Source organism: Oryzias latipes, chromosome 18 (genome assembly GCF_053564925.1).
Source record: "Oryzias latipes strain Hd-rR chromosome 18, Olatipes_Hd-rR_3.1".
NCBI classification, from domain to species: Eukaryota; Metazoa; Chordata; class Actinopteri; order Beloniformes; family Adrianichthyidae; genus Oryzias; species Oryzias latipes.
In genome coordinates, this window is record NC_136254.1 from 8,355,741 (window position 1) to 8,371,453 (window position 15,713).

Genomic DNA, 15,713 nt, shown 5'->3' on the forward strand with positions numbered 1-15,713 from the left:
GATATTAAAATTGGAAAAGTCTACAGTTAAGTTTGTTCACATCACAGTGACACTGCTGTCTCAATAAAAATATAACTTTAATCTTTAAAAAAAAGACATTACCTTTGTGTTTTCATGTTCTTTTCGTGCAGCTGAATGTAAATACAAAACATGGATTAGTTCAGTTTCTAATAAATGTATTTATTTATTAAGTTACCTGTCAGAAGGCTCCTGATCTTTACGGCCAGAACAACAACCACTGCAGAGAGGAGGACAGTCAGAGCAGCCAGGAGGACACTCAGCAGGTCCATCCTCACATGCACATCTATGAAGCATTGACAGGTTACATTCTGGTTTATGTGACAGATACTAAAACAATCACAGAATCTCCAGGAAAAGAAGAATCTTACTGTGAGAGTTTCCCACTTCCTCATCATTGGAATCATCATCTTTCCCTGTCAAGAATGAAGGACTTTATTGAATTGATAAATAGAAATAGATCAGAGAATCATGATCTTACCTTTAATGATCAGTTGTGTTACATCTCCAATGACTGTATGTCTGTTTCTGTAGAATCCACAGAAGTACAGCCCAGAATCAGACTCATCCACTCCACTGATTTTCAGAGACACAGAGCTGCTGTTGGAACTCATCACAAACTTCCCACCTTTAAATCCATCAAATAAGGAAGGATCACCATCAACACCAAACATTTAGTTTTTTACAGCTCTTCAAAACAAATAAACCTGATTTCTTTTTTTTTTTTTTAACCTGTCCTGTCCAACAGCTAGGCAAACAGATGAGAGCTGAGGGCCTCTTGTGTTGGACATATTTTATTTTAACAAGAGGGGTTATTAATCTTCAGACAAACCAAAGGTATGTCTGAATAAACCCCTTTTGTAATTGAGGCCAAACTTTATTAATTTCAATCATGTTTGAAAATCTTTGGTGTTGGACCGGACGGAAAAGTAAAGAAGGGAAGAATAGAGAGGGACGTTAGAGAGAGGGGGGGTAGGAGGGTGATAATAGGAGGGGAAGGGGGGTAAGACCATGAAGCAGCATAGAGCAGACAGGTTTATTGGTTGTTTATCATTACGGTACGGTTCAAATGTAGTACAAAAAGGGCGGGGCCTGTTCACACACACTCAAATATTATCAACACACCTGCTAGCTGCAAAAATGTCCACATGTCAACATGTACACAAAACAGATAGTGTTCATGAACGCATACCTATGCCTTTAAACCAACTAGTGTGAAATCTTTCATTCATTCAATCATGCAAACTATTAGTGCAAAGGTGAGCTAATACCTGTGCTCAAGTGAGTGTTTATGTTCTTCTAAAACGGATGGTGGAATGTGAGAAGAAGGAGGAGGAGCGCCCAGCCACCCCCACACCCAGACCCCCGCCGCAGCAGCAGCGGCAGCCGATATTCCCCCAACGCCATACGGGAACAGGCAGGGAACAACCGCCCCCTGGGCGACCAAGACCGCCACCCAGGCCAGGGCCAGCAGGACCGCCGCGAGGCCCCCAGAGCCAGAGAGCAGGGAGGCGCGGAGGGAAAGAGAGCGCCGCCCCAGCCCAGCCAAGAAAGCAGCCCCCCCGCCGCGCCGGAAGTGCCCAACGCAGGGCCCCACCGGAGAGGGACGCCCACAGCCCCAGACGAGCACCCCACCACCACCCAGGAGTTCCGGGCATCCCCCCGCCCCGACCCCAGGTACGAGCCAGGACCCCCCAAGGGAGACCCGCTCCGCACTCCAGGCAGCCACCCACCCGGCCCACGGTTGGTCCAGGTAGGAGCAAGGCAGGGGCCCGCCGCCCCCGCCCAGGAGGGGGGAACCCCGGGGAAAAAAAGGGTGGCCCACAAGGGGTGTTATAAATATGGCCCGACCAGGCTCGGCCATGTTGGAAGTTTGGCGGGGCCCAGCGCCCAGGGGCAAGGACCAGGACCCACCCCCCAGGGACACGAACACCCCCGGCTCAGGTGTAATATGAACCCCCCCACCGTGCGGAGAGAGCACCGCCGGGCCCAGGGAGCCGGCACCCAAGGGACACGGCCGCCATCGCCAAGGGGCCCGCACCCCCCACCAGGGAAGGGGTAGGGGACAGATGGACCCAGGTCCCACCTTCCTTGTAAAATGTGTGTGCGTGTATGTGTGTTTGAGAGGGTGTTTGTGTGCATGTGTGTGTGTTTATGTTTGAATGTATATATTGAAGGGGGAGGGGTGTGTGTACTAAGGGGGGTGCAGTTAAAATTGGCGAGTAGGGCACTAAGGGGACATCTCCTGATTACTCACAGTGATGTCCCCTCACCCTCCACACCAAGGGGCCCTAAATGTCTAAGGTGCGGTTAAAATTGGCGGGTAGGGTGCCAGGAGGACATCTGCTGCTTGCTTGCAGTGATGTCCAAGCACCCCCCCTACCAAGGACCCTACATGTCTAAGGTGCAAATAAAACCGAAAGAGGGGGGGGGGCACTCCATACGGCAACCATAGGAGGGGGGCCACTGCCAAGTAGCCGATAGAAACCTGATTTCTAAACATTTTCAGTGTCTTCCATACGTTGGAAATGAGATATAAACAGACACTTTTCCTTGTATCGATCAGGCTCGAAACACTTGGTGGTAGCTCCTCCCACATAGGTCTGGGGCATCAAATAGAGGCGGCTGACATCAATTTATTCGATGTGAACGCAGCAATACTCCATTCTATTTCTATGAGTGAGTTAATAATTGAAAGATTTTAATATGCCGGTAATAATTTGTGCAAATTGAACACATAGGCCAGTTACTTATTCACGTTGTTGTCTTATCCAGTCACATTTGTTTTCAGTGTACCGGTAATCGTGTGTAAAAGGACACGTCTGAGCTGAGCTACACAGGAGAAAAGAAGCAAAGCAGAGCGCTTGCCCTGCAGCTAACCACTTTTGGACGACACTACAGTTGACCGTTTTCAAAGAATTCAATTGAAGTACGGTAAAGCAGCTTTGAAAGTCTGGAAAACAGGCGAGTGAATTTTCATTTAAATGTTTAAAACTTAATATTTAGTAAATCAATAAAGAATTACCGTAACACAAAAAACTAATGCAATAAAAAAACACAAGCTCTATCCCTGCATATCCATTTGTGTACTTTTAGTGTTCAATTGTTTATTTCGTCATAATAGGAGGATATAGGTTTTTTTTTATAAATTGACCTTCTAAACACCCAATCAAATGTGACCTATTTTTCGACTGTTGTCAGCTTTTTGTCTCCGGACATTCAGACATCGAGAGCTCTGAGAAGATGCAGCTGCGTGTGATCCTCTGTGGATTATGTGAGTATATTAGTTGTTTTTCACGCTTACAGTTTAAACATGAAACCATATCTCTGATATTCTCTTCTTCAGTCCATCTGTCCGCTGTGATCTGGGCTGGAGCAGTTAAACAGGACACTGGTGTCAGATCCGTCTCTGTCGGGGAAAATGTGACTCTGCAATGCTTCTATGAAAACGTGATGGCGATGCACTTCTCCTGGTACCAGCAGCCTCTTGGAGGAAGACCTGAGCTCCTGTCTTTCTTTTACAAATACGATGACCCATCTAAAGTGGACCACTGGTTGCAGAAGAAACCCCGATTCTCTCTGCAGAGGGAGGAAGGCATCAACCACTTACACATCTCTGATGTGCAGCTTTCAGATTCAGCCACTTATTTCTGTGGAAGCTCGCACTCCAACATGGTGGAATTTGGGGATGGCCTCTTTCTGAGCGTTGAAGGTGAGCACCTTTGATGTTTTTCATTGGTGAATTTTGGCTAAATGCTGTGATTCTACAAGGAAGGATTCTGATTTTCACTAAGCTGATTCTCTGTAGAAAAGAGCCCCACAGAAATCATCATCCAGGAACCGACGTCAGAGACCATCCAGCCTGGAGGCTCCATCACCTTCAGCTGTACCGTTCATTCAGGGAACTGTGGGGAAGCACAAACTGTCTGCTGGTTCAGACGTGGCTCTCAACCGGGGGTCCTCCACACACAGAGAAAAGACTGCAGACCTGTCGCTGCTCCAGGGCCTCCTTCACAGAGCTGCACCTACAGTTTGCAGAAGAAAGACCTGAACTCCTCTGATGCTGGAACCTACTTCTGTGCTGTGGCCTCTTGTGGGAAAATGCTGCTTGGCAGTGGAACCAAGCTGATCATGACAAATCAAACTGAAGGCCAAGCAGCTCAGATTAAAGTGTTAGTCCAGCTGTCTGTCATCAGAACCGGGGTTCTTCTGCTCTTTATCCTCAGTTGTGTGCTCTTTGTAAGAAAAAGTGATGCAAGTCCATGAGATCGAATGCAAATTTCTGACATTTGGGGGTTGACAAAATGTAAAAGTTTCATTGTAACTCAAATATTAGCAAACTGTCAAAGCTTAATTCATCATTATGCAACTTGATTCTGTTGTAACATTTCATCAAAGCTCTTATATATTCATGCTCTATTGTTTTCTGTGACTTTAAAGAGCAAAGGTTTCTACAATACAATTGAATCAAAGAGCTTAATAAAAAGAAAGATTCTGCTCTCTTGAAGTTTCTTTTGCTCACGGATTAACAATAAAATAGCATTATAACCAACATTTTCAATAGTCAGTAGGACTTTTTGTCAAAAATTTGTCAAGCAGAGACAGAAAAGTGTTTAAAACAACCTTGTGACCGCAGACCTGATACAAACATACAGGAAGGTGAGGCCTGAGTCAGCAGGTCGATGTATATGTTATAGTTGTTCAACACACTTTTCTTTTGTTCTTACAAAAAAGTTAGCTTTCAGTATGTCCACCACAAATGTACAGAAACAAACATTCTGTGGTGCAGAGGTAAAGCGGATGACCTCTTTTCACAGGTTTGGTTCTGTTTTGGTTTATTATGTGTTATAGTGTCTTTGGGCAAGACAGTGATCCCCACAATGCCCCCCGTGATCTGGCTTGGTTGGCATAGCTTTGCCACCATCACAAATGTGAACGGAGTATAATGAAAAGCAGTGGTCCCCAAACTTTTTAACGCCGCCGACCGGTATGACGTCATTAACGGTTTTAACGGACCAGTCTTTAAGTAGTGGCGGACAACCATCATAGCAAAACTACGATGAAGACGGAAAAGAAGCATAACAATACGATCTTTAGGTGCTGTACATAAAAACAAACAAGAATGCAAAAGCACCAATCCCAACTCATGCAAAAAAAATAATAAAATAAGCCCCTCATAATAAAACACAAAAACAAAAGAGAAAAGACTAAAAAAAACAAAGCTAAAGAAGAGAGAATCCAGAAGGCTGCGTCCGCCCCGTCCTCCTGTGGGCTGGGGTGTTTAACTCCAAACAAACTGATGAAGACAGTCGGGAATTACCGTTTTTATCTTTGGTTCTTGCAAGAACTTTTAAAAGTTTGTGACTTGAAGCAAAATGTAAACATTACGGTTTGCATGTTTATTAAAACAGTCAGTTAAAAAACTGAGTTTTAGTAAAACACATGAATACAGCAGAGCTTTATAACAAAAGTATTTCATAACTTTGTTAAAAAGAAACTATTAAATCTGATTTGGAGAAGAAACTGATTCTGAATAAATCTGGCATTGAGTCATTAATATGAGTGATTTAAACAGTTTAATTCATAGAAACAGAAACAAATCTAGCTCTACAGCTTTACGCTAGAGTACACAGCTTCATTGGGGATGTCTGTCTTCTGTCTTCTTGTTGGCCTTATTGTGCCTTAAAGGCCCGTACACACCGGGACGAATATTCGCCAGGCGTTATTCGCCAGCGTTTTTCGCCACGTTTTTTGTGTTCACACCCAGGCGATTTTCGCTGACGGTGAGCCGAGCGAACATGCAATTTCATTCCCTGACATTAGATGGCGCTTAATGTAAACAGAAATACTCCTGTACACAAGGTGGCGCTGCGCAACTTTACGCTTCTTAAAGTCGCTTTTCACTCAGAAGAAGATAGCAAGTATTTACGCGCTTGTCAGAATAATACAAAGAAAACATGAATATTTCAAGCACCAGTAGCTCCAACTGGTGCTTGGTTCGGGGATATTTAAGAATGTCCGTCATTATTTCTTTGCGGCAGTGTTGACGCTACTTGGCGTCTATCTTCTTCGCTGGTATGTGTGCTCAGCAAGGCAGTTTTGTGTTTGAGCGCCCCCAAGTTGTGTTTTACTGTAACTTCAGAAGCTCCAGACACGTGTGCAAAAGCGCCATTCTCATTGGTCAAATAGATTTCGACGCGACGCGTCGAAAAAAAAAAAAAAAAACCCGAGGCGTTTTTTTTTTGGACGCTTTGTCGCGTGGCGTTTTTTCGCGTCAGTGTGCACACTCTCATTGGTGCCCTTTGTTTAGTCACGAGGCGTTAGACGTCGGCGAAAATCGCCGGCGAAATTCGTCCCGGTGTGAACAGGCCTTTAAGCAGCGTAATGGAGATCTTCTGTCCCCTGGTAGACATGAACACACAACATGTGATTTTGTTTTGGCACCAGAGTCAGTGTCAGGATTAATGTTTACCACTTTAAATCACAGTGAAACAAAGTTAATGAGGATATAATCTGTTGAGCAGGAACAACATTGACATTGCAGTTAAAGACCTTTAGTTTTTTTTTTCCTTTTGACTCTGTCATGTTGTTCAGGCGAGACAGACCCAGACGCTGAAACCCAGAATGATCACAGGAGTGGCTGGCTTGGTAAGTAAGTTTAATGGCTAGTTAGTTTTTAGCTTTTGAATGATCCTGGCGAGAGCATGGCTCGCGGCGTGGCTGGAGGTAGAACTGCGGCAGAGCGTCTCCGGACCTCGTCTTGGCAGCTGATAAGTTATTGAGGACTTCAGAGTCACAGAGTCTCCTGCATGGATGTTCTCAGAGGACGACTGATCTACTGAAGTCTGGATGTAAGAGGAAGGGTCCTCCACATGGTTAGAAAGGCCTTCCAAAAATGTAAGTGTATAAGAATGAAAACTGTCTTGCTGCAGCTAAAATTCCTTCCTCTACTTTCCAGAGCAGAAACCAGCTCTTATACATTTTTGAACAACTCCAACATACAGCACAGACCAAAAGTTTGTATTGTATGTCTCTACCAGACTTCGTCATCCATACTACAGCTCCTCTCTCTGGATTCTGTCATATACGTCCTTCTCCAGAATTATCCTTAAATGCATGCATTCATTTTGTATTCCGTTTGGTCCCTTTCAGGGTCATGGGGCTGCTGGAGCCTATCCGCTTTGAGCTCCAGTATTGACTTTCAACCATGGAGAGGTTGCCAGTCTGTCACAGGGTAGAATGTTCCATTCTCACACAGTCACACTGTGTAATTTAGATTTGCCAATTAACCTATGAAGCAAGTTTTTGGATGGTGGGAGGAAGCCGGAGATCCCCGAGAGAACCCACGCATACACAGGGAGAACATGCAAACTCCACACATAAAGGTCCCCATCAATGTTGTAATTTTCATATCCCCCAGCTGGGACTTGAACCGGGGGCCTTCTTGCTGTAAGGCAAGAGTGCTAACCACTGCACCACCGTGCAGCCCGATCCTCAAAGCAAACTATAAATATTTAGTTCTTTTACCTAGGATAAAAATGCAGTTTCTTACAAACACTCAGCTCTGACCTCAGCCTTCCTTCCACTACTTTGTCCAACAACTTCATTGTGTGACTTATCAATTTTATGCCTTTGTAGTTTATAGAACTCTGCACCTTCACTTTTCATTGCATCATACTGTACTTGTGTCTCAACATCCCACCTTAACATACTCTTTTTTTTACCTCCCCCGCAATACCATTTTTAGATGGTAGCTTTCAGATACCATCTAAAAATGGTATCTGAAAGCTTCTTGATTTGGATAGAGTTCAGTATCACAACTGGAGTTCGATTACAAACCCCTTGAGCAAACAGCTGAGCCTCAAGAATGAGTAAGGATCACCTGGCTCAAGTTGTCAAGGCAGCAGTGAAAAGACAGAGTGACTCAGCACATTAAAACCCATCCATCCAATCCCCCTTTCTTTCCAAGGTGCTCCCAGGCCAGACTAGAGATGCAGTCTCTCTAGCATGTCTTGGTTCCTCCCGGAGGCCTCTACCCATTGGGACACGCCTGGAAAACCTCCCCACGCCGTCCAGAATGGCGTCCAGAAGGCATCCGGAGATGCCAGAAACACCTCAATGGGCTCCTCTCGAGCTTGAAACCAGGGACCTAAGACCGACCCCCTGGTGGGGTTTCAACACCCCCTAGCTCAGATGCAGTATCATCTCTGATTCTAACGCTTTGAGCTCCAGTGTTGACTTTCAACCACTGTAACTTTTCAACCTTTTTACGCAATTAAAGTAATTGCAGTGGAAAAGCAGAGAAATGCAGTCTTGTGCTGATATGCAACCCTTCACGTTGGTGAAAATGTTGAGCTAACAATGTAAATCATCTGATTCTGCAGCAAAGAAAAGCACCCTTGCGCTATTATGCAACGCTTTGTGTTAGTAATGTGTTGCATAACGTAAAGTGTTGCATAATAGTGGAAAGCCAATTTAAAAAGCCACTTCTTTCTGTGTCAGAATAAGATAGAGTATGTCCGAGAGTGTGAGATTAGTACCTGTTGCAGCAAACAAACTGCATCACACATGCAACCACATCCTATCCAAACGCAGGACAGGAGGGACTGACCAAACAGCTACTGAAGTTGACATGAGCACAGCAAAGCGGGTGAATTAAAAGTCCAGGACTTTTTAGCATTGACTACAGCATCTGAAAACACTAAACTGCCTTCCAAAGTCCTATTTGGAAGAAAAATTGACAGATTTGATTTCTTTGTTGATTTTTTTATTTTTCTTTGATAAATTGATTTAAAAAACAGGCACTGAATGTTTTTGCTGTTGTGTTGGTTTCTCTGCTAATGCTGCAGATAAACAATAGAGCACAGAGCTTGTATGATCTGCAGAGCTTTTCCAGTCAACCACAGTTTTTGTGAACGCCCACAAAAAGAAGACACAACATTCAGCTTTTTTCTTCTTCATCTTCTTCATTCATCTCTTTACTAAACTGAAGTATTTGAGTGTGTCATCTTCTGCCACGACCACATCTGAGGGATGTGGAATCCTTCAGTTTTCTCTTATCCAGATTATCTTTGTAACCTTTGTAACCTCAGAAGCAAAAATGTCTCCTTTGTTGGTGCATAACTGCTCCCTGCTGGTCAACAGATTAGCTACAACATTCAAATTCATTCATCCATCGAATCCCTTTCGGGGTCCCCTTGGAAACAATTAACTTTATTAACAAAATAATGAGGGCTGTGGAGAAGGCCATGCAACGGCCCACGGAGTAAAGTTCATAATAAGGATGATATGATATGCCATCTGTCCGCAGAAGTGTCCGGACAGATGGCATAGTGTGGTCATTCTCAAAGTAACACACACAATGACAACTTACAAATAATAAATAAATTCATCAAGAAAGTTGAAGATAAAGCAGCAACGTTTTTTGAGAGAGGCAAATGAGTTACACCTTCAGGATTAGGAACACAAACATCAAAATATAGGTGGTATGCAACATTGAAGACCCTCGGTGAAGCTATTAAACAGAAGACTCACTGCATAGATCAGGTGCCATGCAAAGGTGTTGCTCAGTGAAGAATGAATGTAGAGGTTTCCTAACTGACAGTAAAATAAACTCTGAAAACTGCTTTGTTCTGAGAGGTTTTTGCAAATTCAAAAGAGAGATATAATACTTGAGCAAATACCCCCTTGCAGATGGTACACACGGATGCAGATGGTACACACAGATTTAGCAAGTTTAATATGTAATAAATCTAATGGTGGATCAAATATGTGTAACCTCTGCACTCATGATTACACCGGTTCAATTAATACTCAATAGAAGGGGTGTCAAACTCATTTTGGTTCTGGGGCCACATTCAACCCGTCTGATCCCAAGTGGGCCAGACCAGTAACATAAGAGCAAAAACTCAATTGGAAAAAATGTCTCCACCAACATGGTAGCTAAATCACTTATTATTACACATTCATTCACAGAAACCACTTGGTTTATTTAATTTTATACAGACTGAATATTTTATATCTGACACTGAAGCGCTCCTGATATTAGACTCAAGATAGGCTACGAAAAAAAATGAAACACCTGCCTAAACTATAAATGTGCAAATCAAGGAAAAATGAAAAAACTTTACCTGGCCATCAATATCATGATTCAAATCCTGTACAGAAACACGTTTACTGTCATTCAAATGTGCAAAACACAATGAAATATCCAAGAATCTTTTCTCGGTTTGCTGCCTGAATTCTGTGGCAGTTTTGGTCATCAGGGTGTCACTACTGATCATTATTATAGCAGTGTAATAGCAGTGAGGTTCGCAGGGAACCAAACTCCATCTTACCAAGACGCAGAGCTGTTAGGTTTTGCTTTTGGCACATGCAGAGATTTGCTGTGGTGGAATTGCGCAATTCAGTTATTACTTTAAAATATCATAACTCACCACAGGAATGGACTAGAAAAGGACTGTGGAGGCCATTTGAGTCCAGTGAACCCATTGTCAAGTTCAAGAAACCAGTCTGAGATGATTCCAGCTTTATAACAAGGTGCATTTTCCTTCTTGAAGTAGCCACAGAAGATGGTACACTGTGGTCATAAAGGGATGGACGTGGTGAGCAACAATCCTCTGATAGGCTGTGGCATTGTAACTATACTCAATTGGTAGTAAGGGGCCCAAAGAGTGCCAAAAATATCTGTCTGAATAATTGAAACAGGGCAGGATGGATCAATACTGTCATCATGTTTATGCCAGATTCTGACCCCACCATTCGAATGTTGAAGCAGAAATAAAAACTCATCAGACCAAGCAACGTTTTTCCAATTTTCTTCTGTCCAGATTTGGTGAGGCTGTGTGAGTTGTAGCCTCAGTTTCCTGTTTTTAGCTGACAGGAATGGCACCCGGTGTGATCTTCTGCTGTAGCCCCCACAACAATAACCAACGAGAGGTTATTGTTGACTTTTTATCACCTTGAACCAGTCTGCCCATTCACCTCTGACCTCTGGCATGAACAAAGCATGTCCACCAATAGAACTGCTGGTGACTGGATAGTTTGTCTTTTTCTGACCATTCTCTGTAAATCCTAGATATGGTTGCGGATGAAAATCCCAGTAGATTAGCAATTTCTTAAATATTGAGACCAGCTCGACCATAAGCCATACCACATTCAAAGTTACTTCAATCCCCTTTCTTCCCTATTCTGTTTCTCAGTTTTAACTGCAGCATTTTGCTTAGACCTTGTATACATACCTAAATGCATTGAGTTGCTGCCTTCGAAACTCATCCTATCAACTTCGGCATCATTGGCTCTGTCATTTTTCCCGCCCTGACAGGATGTTTGTGTGGTTGCACTTGTGAATCATCTTTTTTGTTGCAGTGCCTTATAACACAACCAGTAATTTTTCTTTCTTTTTTATTTTATACTGTACATTCTTTAATAGGCTTTATGGTAACAGTAAAAGAAAGAAATCTGACGGTGTTAAACCTTAAAAGGCAGAAGGAACTTTGTACATTTGCGCTATGGCAGTTGGGTTATGGTAATGAGGCAGAGTTTGAAGTGGCCAGAGCATGATGTGGTTCTGTCCATGGGGAGACTACTTTTGCAGTTCTCATGTTTAGATTTTTCCTTTTTTCTGGACTTTTCTGAGCATCCCTTCTGGACATGAATGGATTCAGCAGCGGTTCCGTTGTTTACACCAGGAATCAGCTATTGGCCTTGCGCAACACCACCCTTCTGTATATGGAGAAACCAGAGACTTCCAAGGAAATACGATGGAAAAGAAGAGGCTGCAGAGCCGGACGAAAGCTCCAGGAGACAAAAAAAAAGGTTTAAGCCAGTTATGTCATAATGGTCAACGTTTGTTCCCTCCTCAAAAAGGTGGGACATTTTTGAGTAAAGTTTGCATGCTTTCCATGTGGAGGACTTTAGATTTCTCCCACTGTCCAAAAACATGCTTCATAGATTAATTGGTTACTAAAAGTATCACTGTGTGTGTGTGGGAGTGATTTTGTGCCCCGTGACAGATCCAACAAAAAGGTGTCAGTGATTTTGTACAAGTTCAATTGTGTTTTACAATAGGACCGTCCCAGAGAGGCACGGTCCTATTGAATTATATTCAGTGTTCATGTGTGTACTGGGTTAATCTAACTAGTGAAAGAGAGACGTTGTTATTGTCATGGTTTGAGTTTGTTTTGTCTTGGTTTTTGCTTTAGTTCTTGTTCTGTTTTGTTTGGTTCTGTTTCCTGTTTTATTTTGAAAGGGTTCCTGTCTTGTCATGTCTTGAGTTGTACTTCCTTGGTCCCCATCTGCCCTGATCGTGTTCACCTGTGTCTTGTCTGCCCTGTCTGTATTTAAGTCTTGTCTCTGCCTTCCTCTTGTGCTGGTCCATTAACGTCTTCATGCCTCATCGTCCCAGACTGTCATTTCCATGTTTCATGCCACGCCACAGTGAGTTTTGTTTTGTTTGGTTATCCTGCTCTGCAGCGCCTTCTGTTTGTCATTAAACCCTCTAGTCTTGGAACCGTTTGCCTCCCGCCTCTGCATTTGGGTCATACCTGCTCTAGAGCCCCCCCGTGACAGTTATGACTTGTACTTGAACATATAACTATAACCTTCTAAACTAAATTAGCTAAGCTCAAATGTATTAGACCATCAGGTTTTGTCAAAGTACGGATGAATTATTTATATTTGAGTTGTGTCACTTTCAACTGAGAAGATGAGTTATTTATTTGGAACAATTCAAACACTTTTGAAAATGATGTGAAAATGTCGCAGAGTTGGATTTTGTCACCTAACAAAGGTCTTCATGGGCTCTTCAGAGTTTTCACGGCTTGCTGTTTCACAGCCACACGACCTGGTTCACAGTCATCACACCACACGGTTCAGTTGAGTTTTGATTTTCCATATCAGCTTTGACTCGTTCTTAGAACCGGAGACCATGCAGCGGCCCCCGCCTCACTTTGCACAAACAGGAAATGTAGCTGTAGGTCAGTGAGGACACCAAGATTTACCACAGCTGCACTCTGCATACAAACCTCAGGTATGATGAGAGAATTGTGTCACAGGAAGTTGTTTGCTTCTGCTGGCATAACAGTACCAGTGCATGTCTGGGCGGGTGTGTATGTGTGTGTGTGTATGTGTGTGTGGGGGGGAGTACATACATGCACTCTTCAAATACTTTTTTACTCATCCAATATCTCTTTACAACACTTCAGTGGATAAGTACACTTGACTAAGTTAATTAATATTTTCATTCAGCTAAAGTACTTGCGGACCCCTGTTTGATTTTTCATTCTTGTGCAACCTCCTGCAGGAATGTGACAGCAGACCCCTCCCTATCTGAATGAAAGTCATGCAGCTGGATACACCCATGATCCACAGAGCAAGTGGAGGTTGGTGTGCTTGTCTCAACTTTCTGTGGAAGACGTCTAAAATGTGTAATTATTTGAATTTTTGATCATCTGACTTTTTGTGGTTGGGATCAGAGGATATTGGATTTTTCTGCCAGCCTGGAGGGGCAAACAGTTGGAAGTCAGCAGCTGAAAGGCCAGGAAATGAGGACTCAGACTGAGAGATAATCGGAAGCACTAAGCAGCCTTGTTGTGATCCTAGAATTTGTGCAGTACAAAATGGATGTCAGCTTGTAACGTTTCTCTGCACAAATTGATGGAAGACTAAACTCAAATTGCACAAGTTTAGATTCACATGGATAAAGAGTGCCTCAAAGAATGTTAAGAACAGTCAAAGAGACAACACAAAAAGACATAGCAGACAAATCTGAATCTAATCTGTCTCCTTTAAGGTTACTTTGCTTTGACCTTGGCCCTTTAGAAAAGTATCTGCTACCATGTTAGGGGAGAGGTAGGAAGTAGGCGCAGAGAGGATGAGGAGGCAGGAGATTCCAGGCAACAGGATATTTAATGAGATCGACAAAACTACAAACAAAAACCACTGCTTGAGCAGGCTAACCAAAACTCGAAACTCCAAAACTTGAAACTCTCAAAACAGGGGATTAACATACTATGGACCAGCCTCTCCTGTAACAGTGGACCAGCCAGACATGTACCCAGCAGTGAGGAACATGCTTCTTTTTGGAGGATTCCGCCGTGAGGCAGATGAAGACCAGTCGGACGACTTCCTTTATCCAGGAATGCGTGACATGCGGCTCCAGGAGGCGGAGAGAACCAGGTCCCTTCGGACTGCTGACTGGCCCCAGTTCCCCACCTCTGTGTCCGACAGGAGTAGTCTGGCTGTGGGAGGGAGCCGTCGTTGTCGTTGCCCCTTCCTCATCTCTGCGCCTGGGTACGTCTGCTAACTTCTCCTGTAACATTATGGACCAGCCTCTCCCGTAACATACTAGGGGCGGAGCTACAGGGGAAACCCACGCAAAAAATCTTTGGGTCAATATTATTACCATTATTGACAAAGATTAAGAAATGATCAATACAAGCTTTTTCAAGCATTGCAAAAATAACAAAATTACAATTTTTAAAAGAAATCTTTGGCCCCTTAAATATTTTTCTCCCCCTGTGTTGTTTGTTAATGCCCATCTGGATCGGCAGTATTGACGGTTAAATTCATTTGTTGGATCTGAAGAATTCCCAGACTGTCGCCCTGTGTGTTTATGTGCAATGTTTGCTGCACAACATGAAAACAACATCAAGACATCTTGAGAACCATCTTGTGGTAGATCTTTACTTATAATTATCGCGGTTGTTTCTACAGAACTTAGTGACATATGGGCAACTTTGTGTAACAAAGGATGCGAATAGTACGGTGGCCGAGAACCACCATTGCGGCACAAAAAAAAGTAACAACAAAAAATAAAAAGTAACTACCAACAAAAGAAAGCTATAATAAAAGGGAATCGGGGATTGTTTTGCCGACAGTCTACCAGCCAGCTAGGTAGACTGTGTTCCTGAGCTTGACGCCACGGTTTCGTGTGGGAGGAGCTTTCAGTTAATGTTTTTTAGCCTGATCGCTACATGGAGCAGTGTCTGTGTTTGTATCATTTACAGTGCATGGAAGATGCAGATGGTGTTGAGAGATTAAGTGAATTTATTTTGATGAGTTCTCCAAAAACATCGGTAACCACGTATCCATTCAGGGTTCATGAGATCGTTCAGAGATTCTCCCGGTAACGGCAGCTTCTCTCCCCATCTGAGTCTGTCTGTGTGACAACCACTTCCACTGTGTTACTAAGTCTCTGTGACCTACTTTGAAGATCACTGTCCCGCATGAAAAATAAAATTAAGGGACCTTTTTTTAGTATTACGGTCACTATGAAAATCAGAAATAGTCTCAGTTCAGTAAAGTTAAAAAGATATTCACAGATTCAGACTTAACAATAACACTTCTGATGAAGATTCAAATGTGACAGCAAGTATTATTTTACCTTAACAGAGAGTGAACTACAAATGTGTTTAAAAAGAAAAAAAAATTTTTTTTTTTGCCTTTTAATGAGAAATGTTATTTTCGAGCTGTAAATGCAGACACAGCAGCAAGGCGACTGCCAAGGGACCATCAACAAAGTGCAAAGAAAAGACCAATCTATAAAAATCAATAATCTTTGTCTGCGGCTGGCTGGCTGTCTCCTGGCTGCCCGGTCACCCTGGGAGGTGAGGCGCCTACTGCGGCTGTCGGGGGGTCCAGTCGCTCGGGGGGACCCTTCGTTCCTTGGTTGTGCCCGTCCGTCTGCTCCGTTC

The 15,713-nt window shown here is 43.3% G+C and overlaps 1 protein-coding gene and 1 long non-coding RNA gene across 2 annotated transcripts; both read left to right on the plus strand.

Moving 5' to 3' along the window:
- The first annotated feature begins 3,261 nt into the window (after positions 1–3,261).
- On the plus strand, positions 3,262–4,515 carry nitr9 (novel immune-type receptor 9). Its single transcript, NM_001137596.1, is given in 3 exon segments — positions 3,262–3,292; positions 3,365–3,730; positions 3,827–4,515. Coding segments are annotated over 3 exon segments (855 nt in total). The 3' UTR covers positions 4,285–4,515.
- Positions 4,516–12,325: 7,810 nt separating this feature from the next.
- Positions 12,326–14,220, plus strand: LOC144987359 (uncharacterized). The gene is made up of 3 exons (XR_013651242.1): positions 12,326–12,456; positions 13,322–13,400; positions 14,082–14,220. It is a non-coding gene; the product is annotated as an uncharacterized LOC144987359 (long non-coding RNA).
- Positions 14,221–15,713: the final 1,493 nt, after the last annotated feature.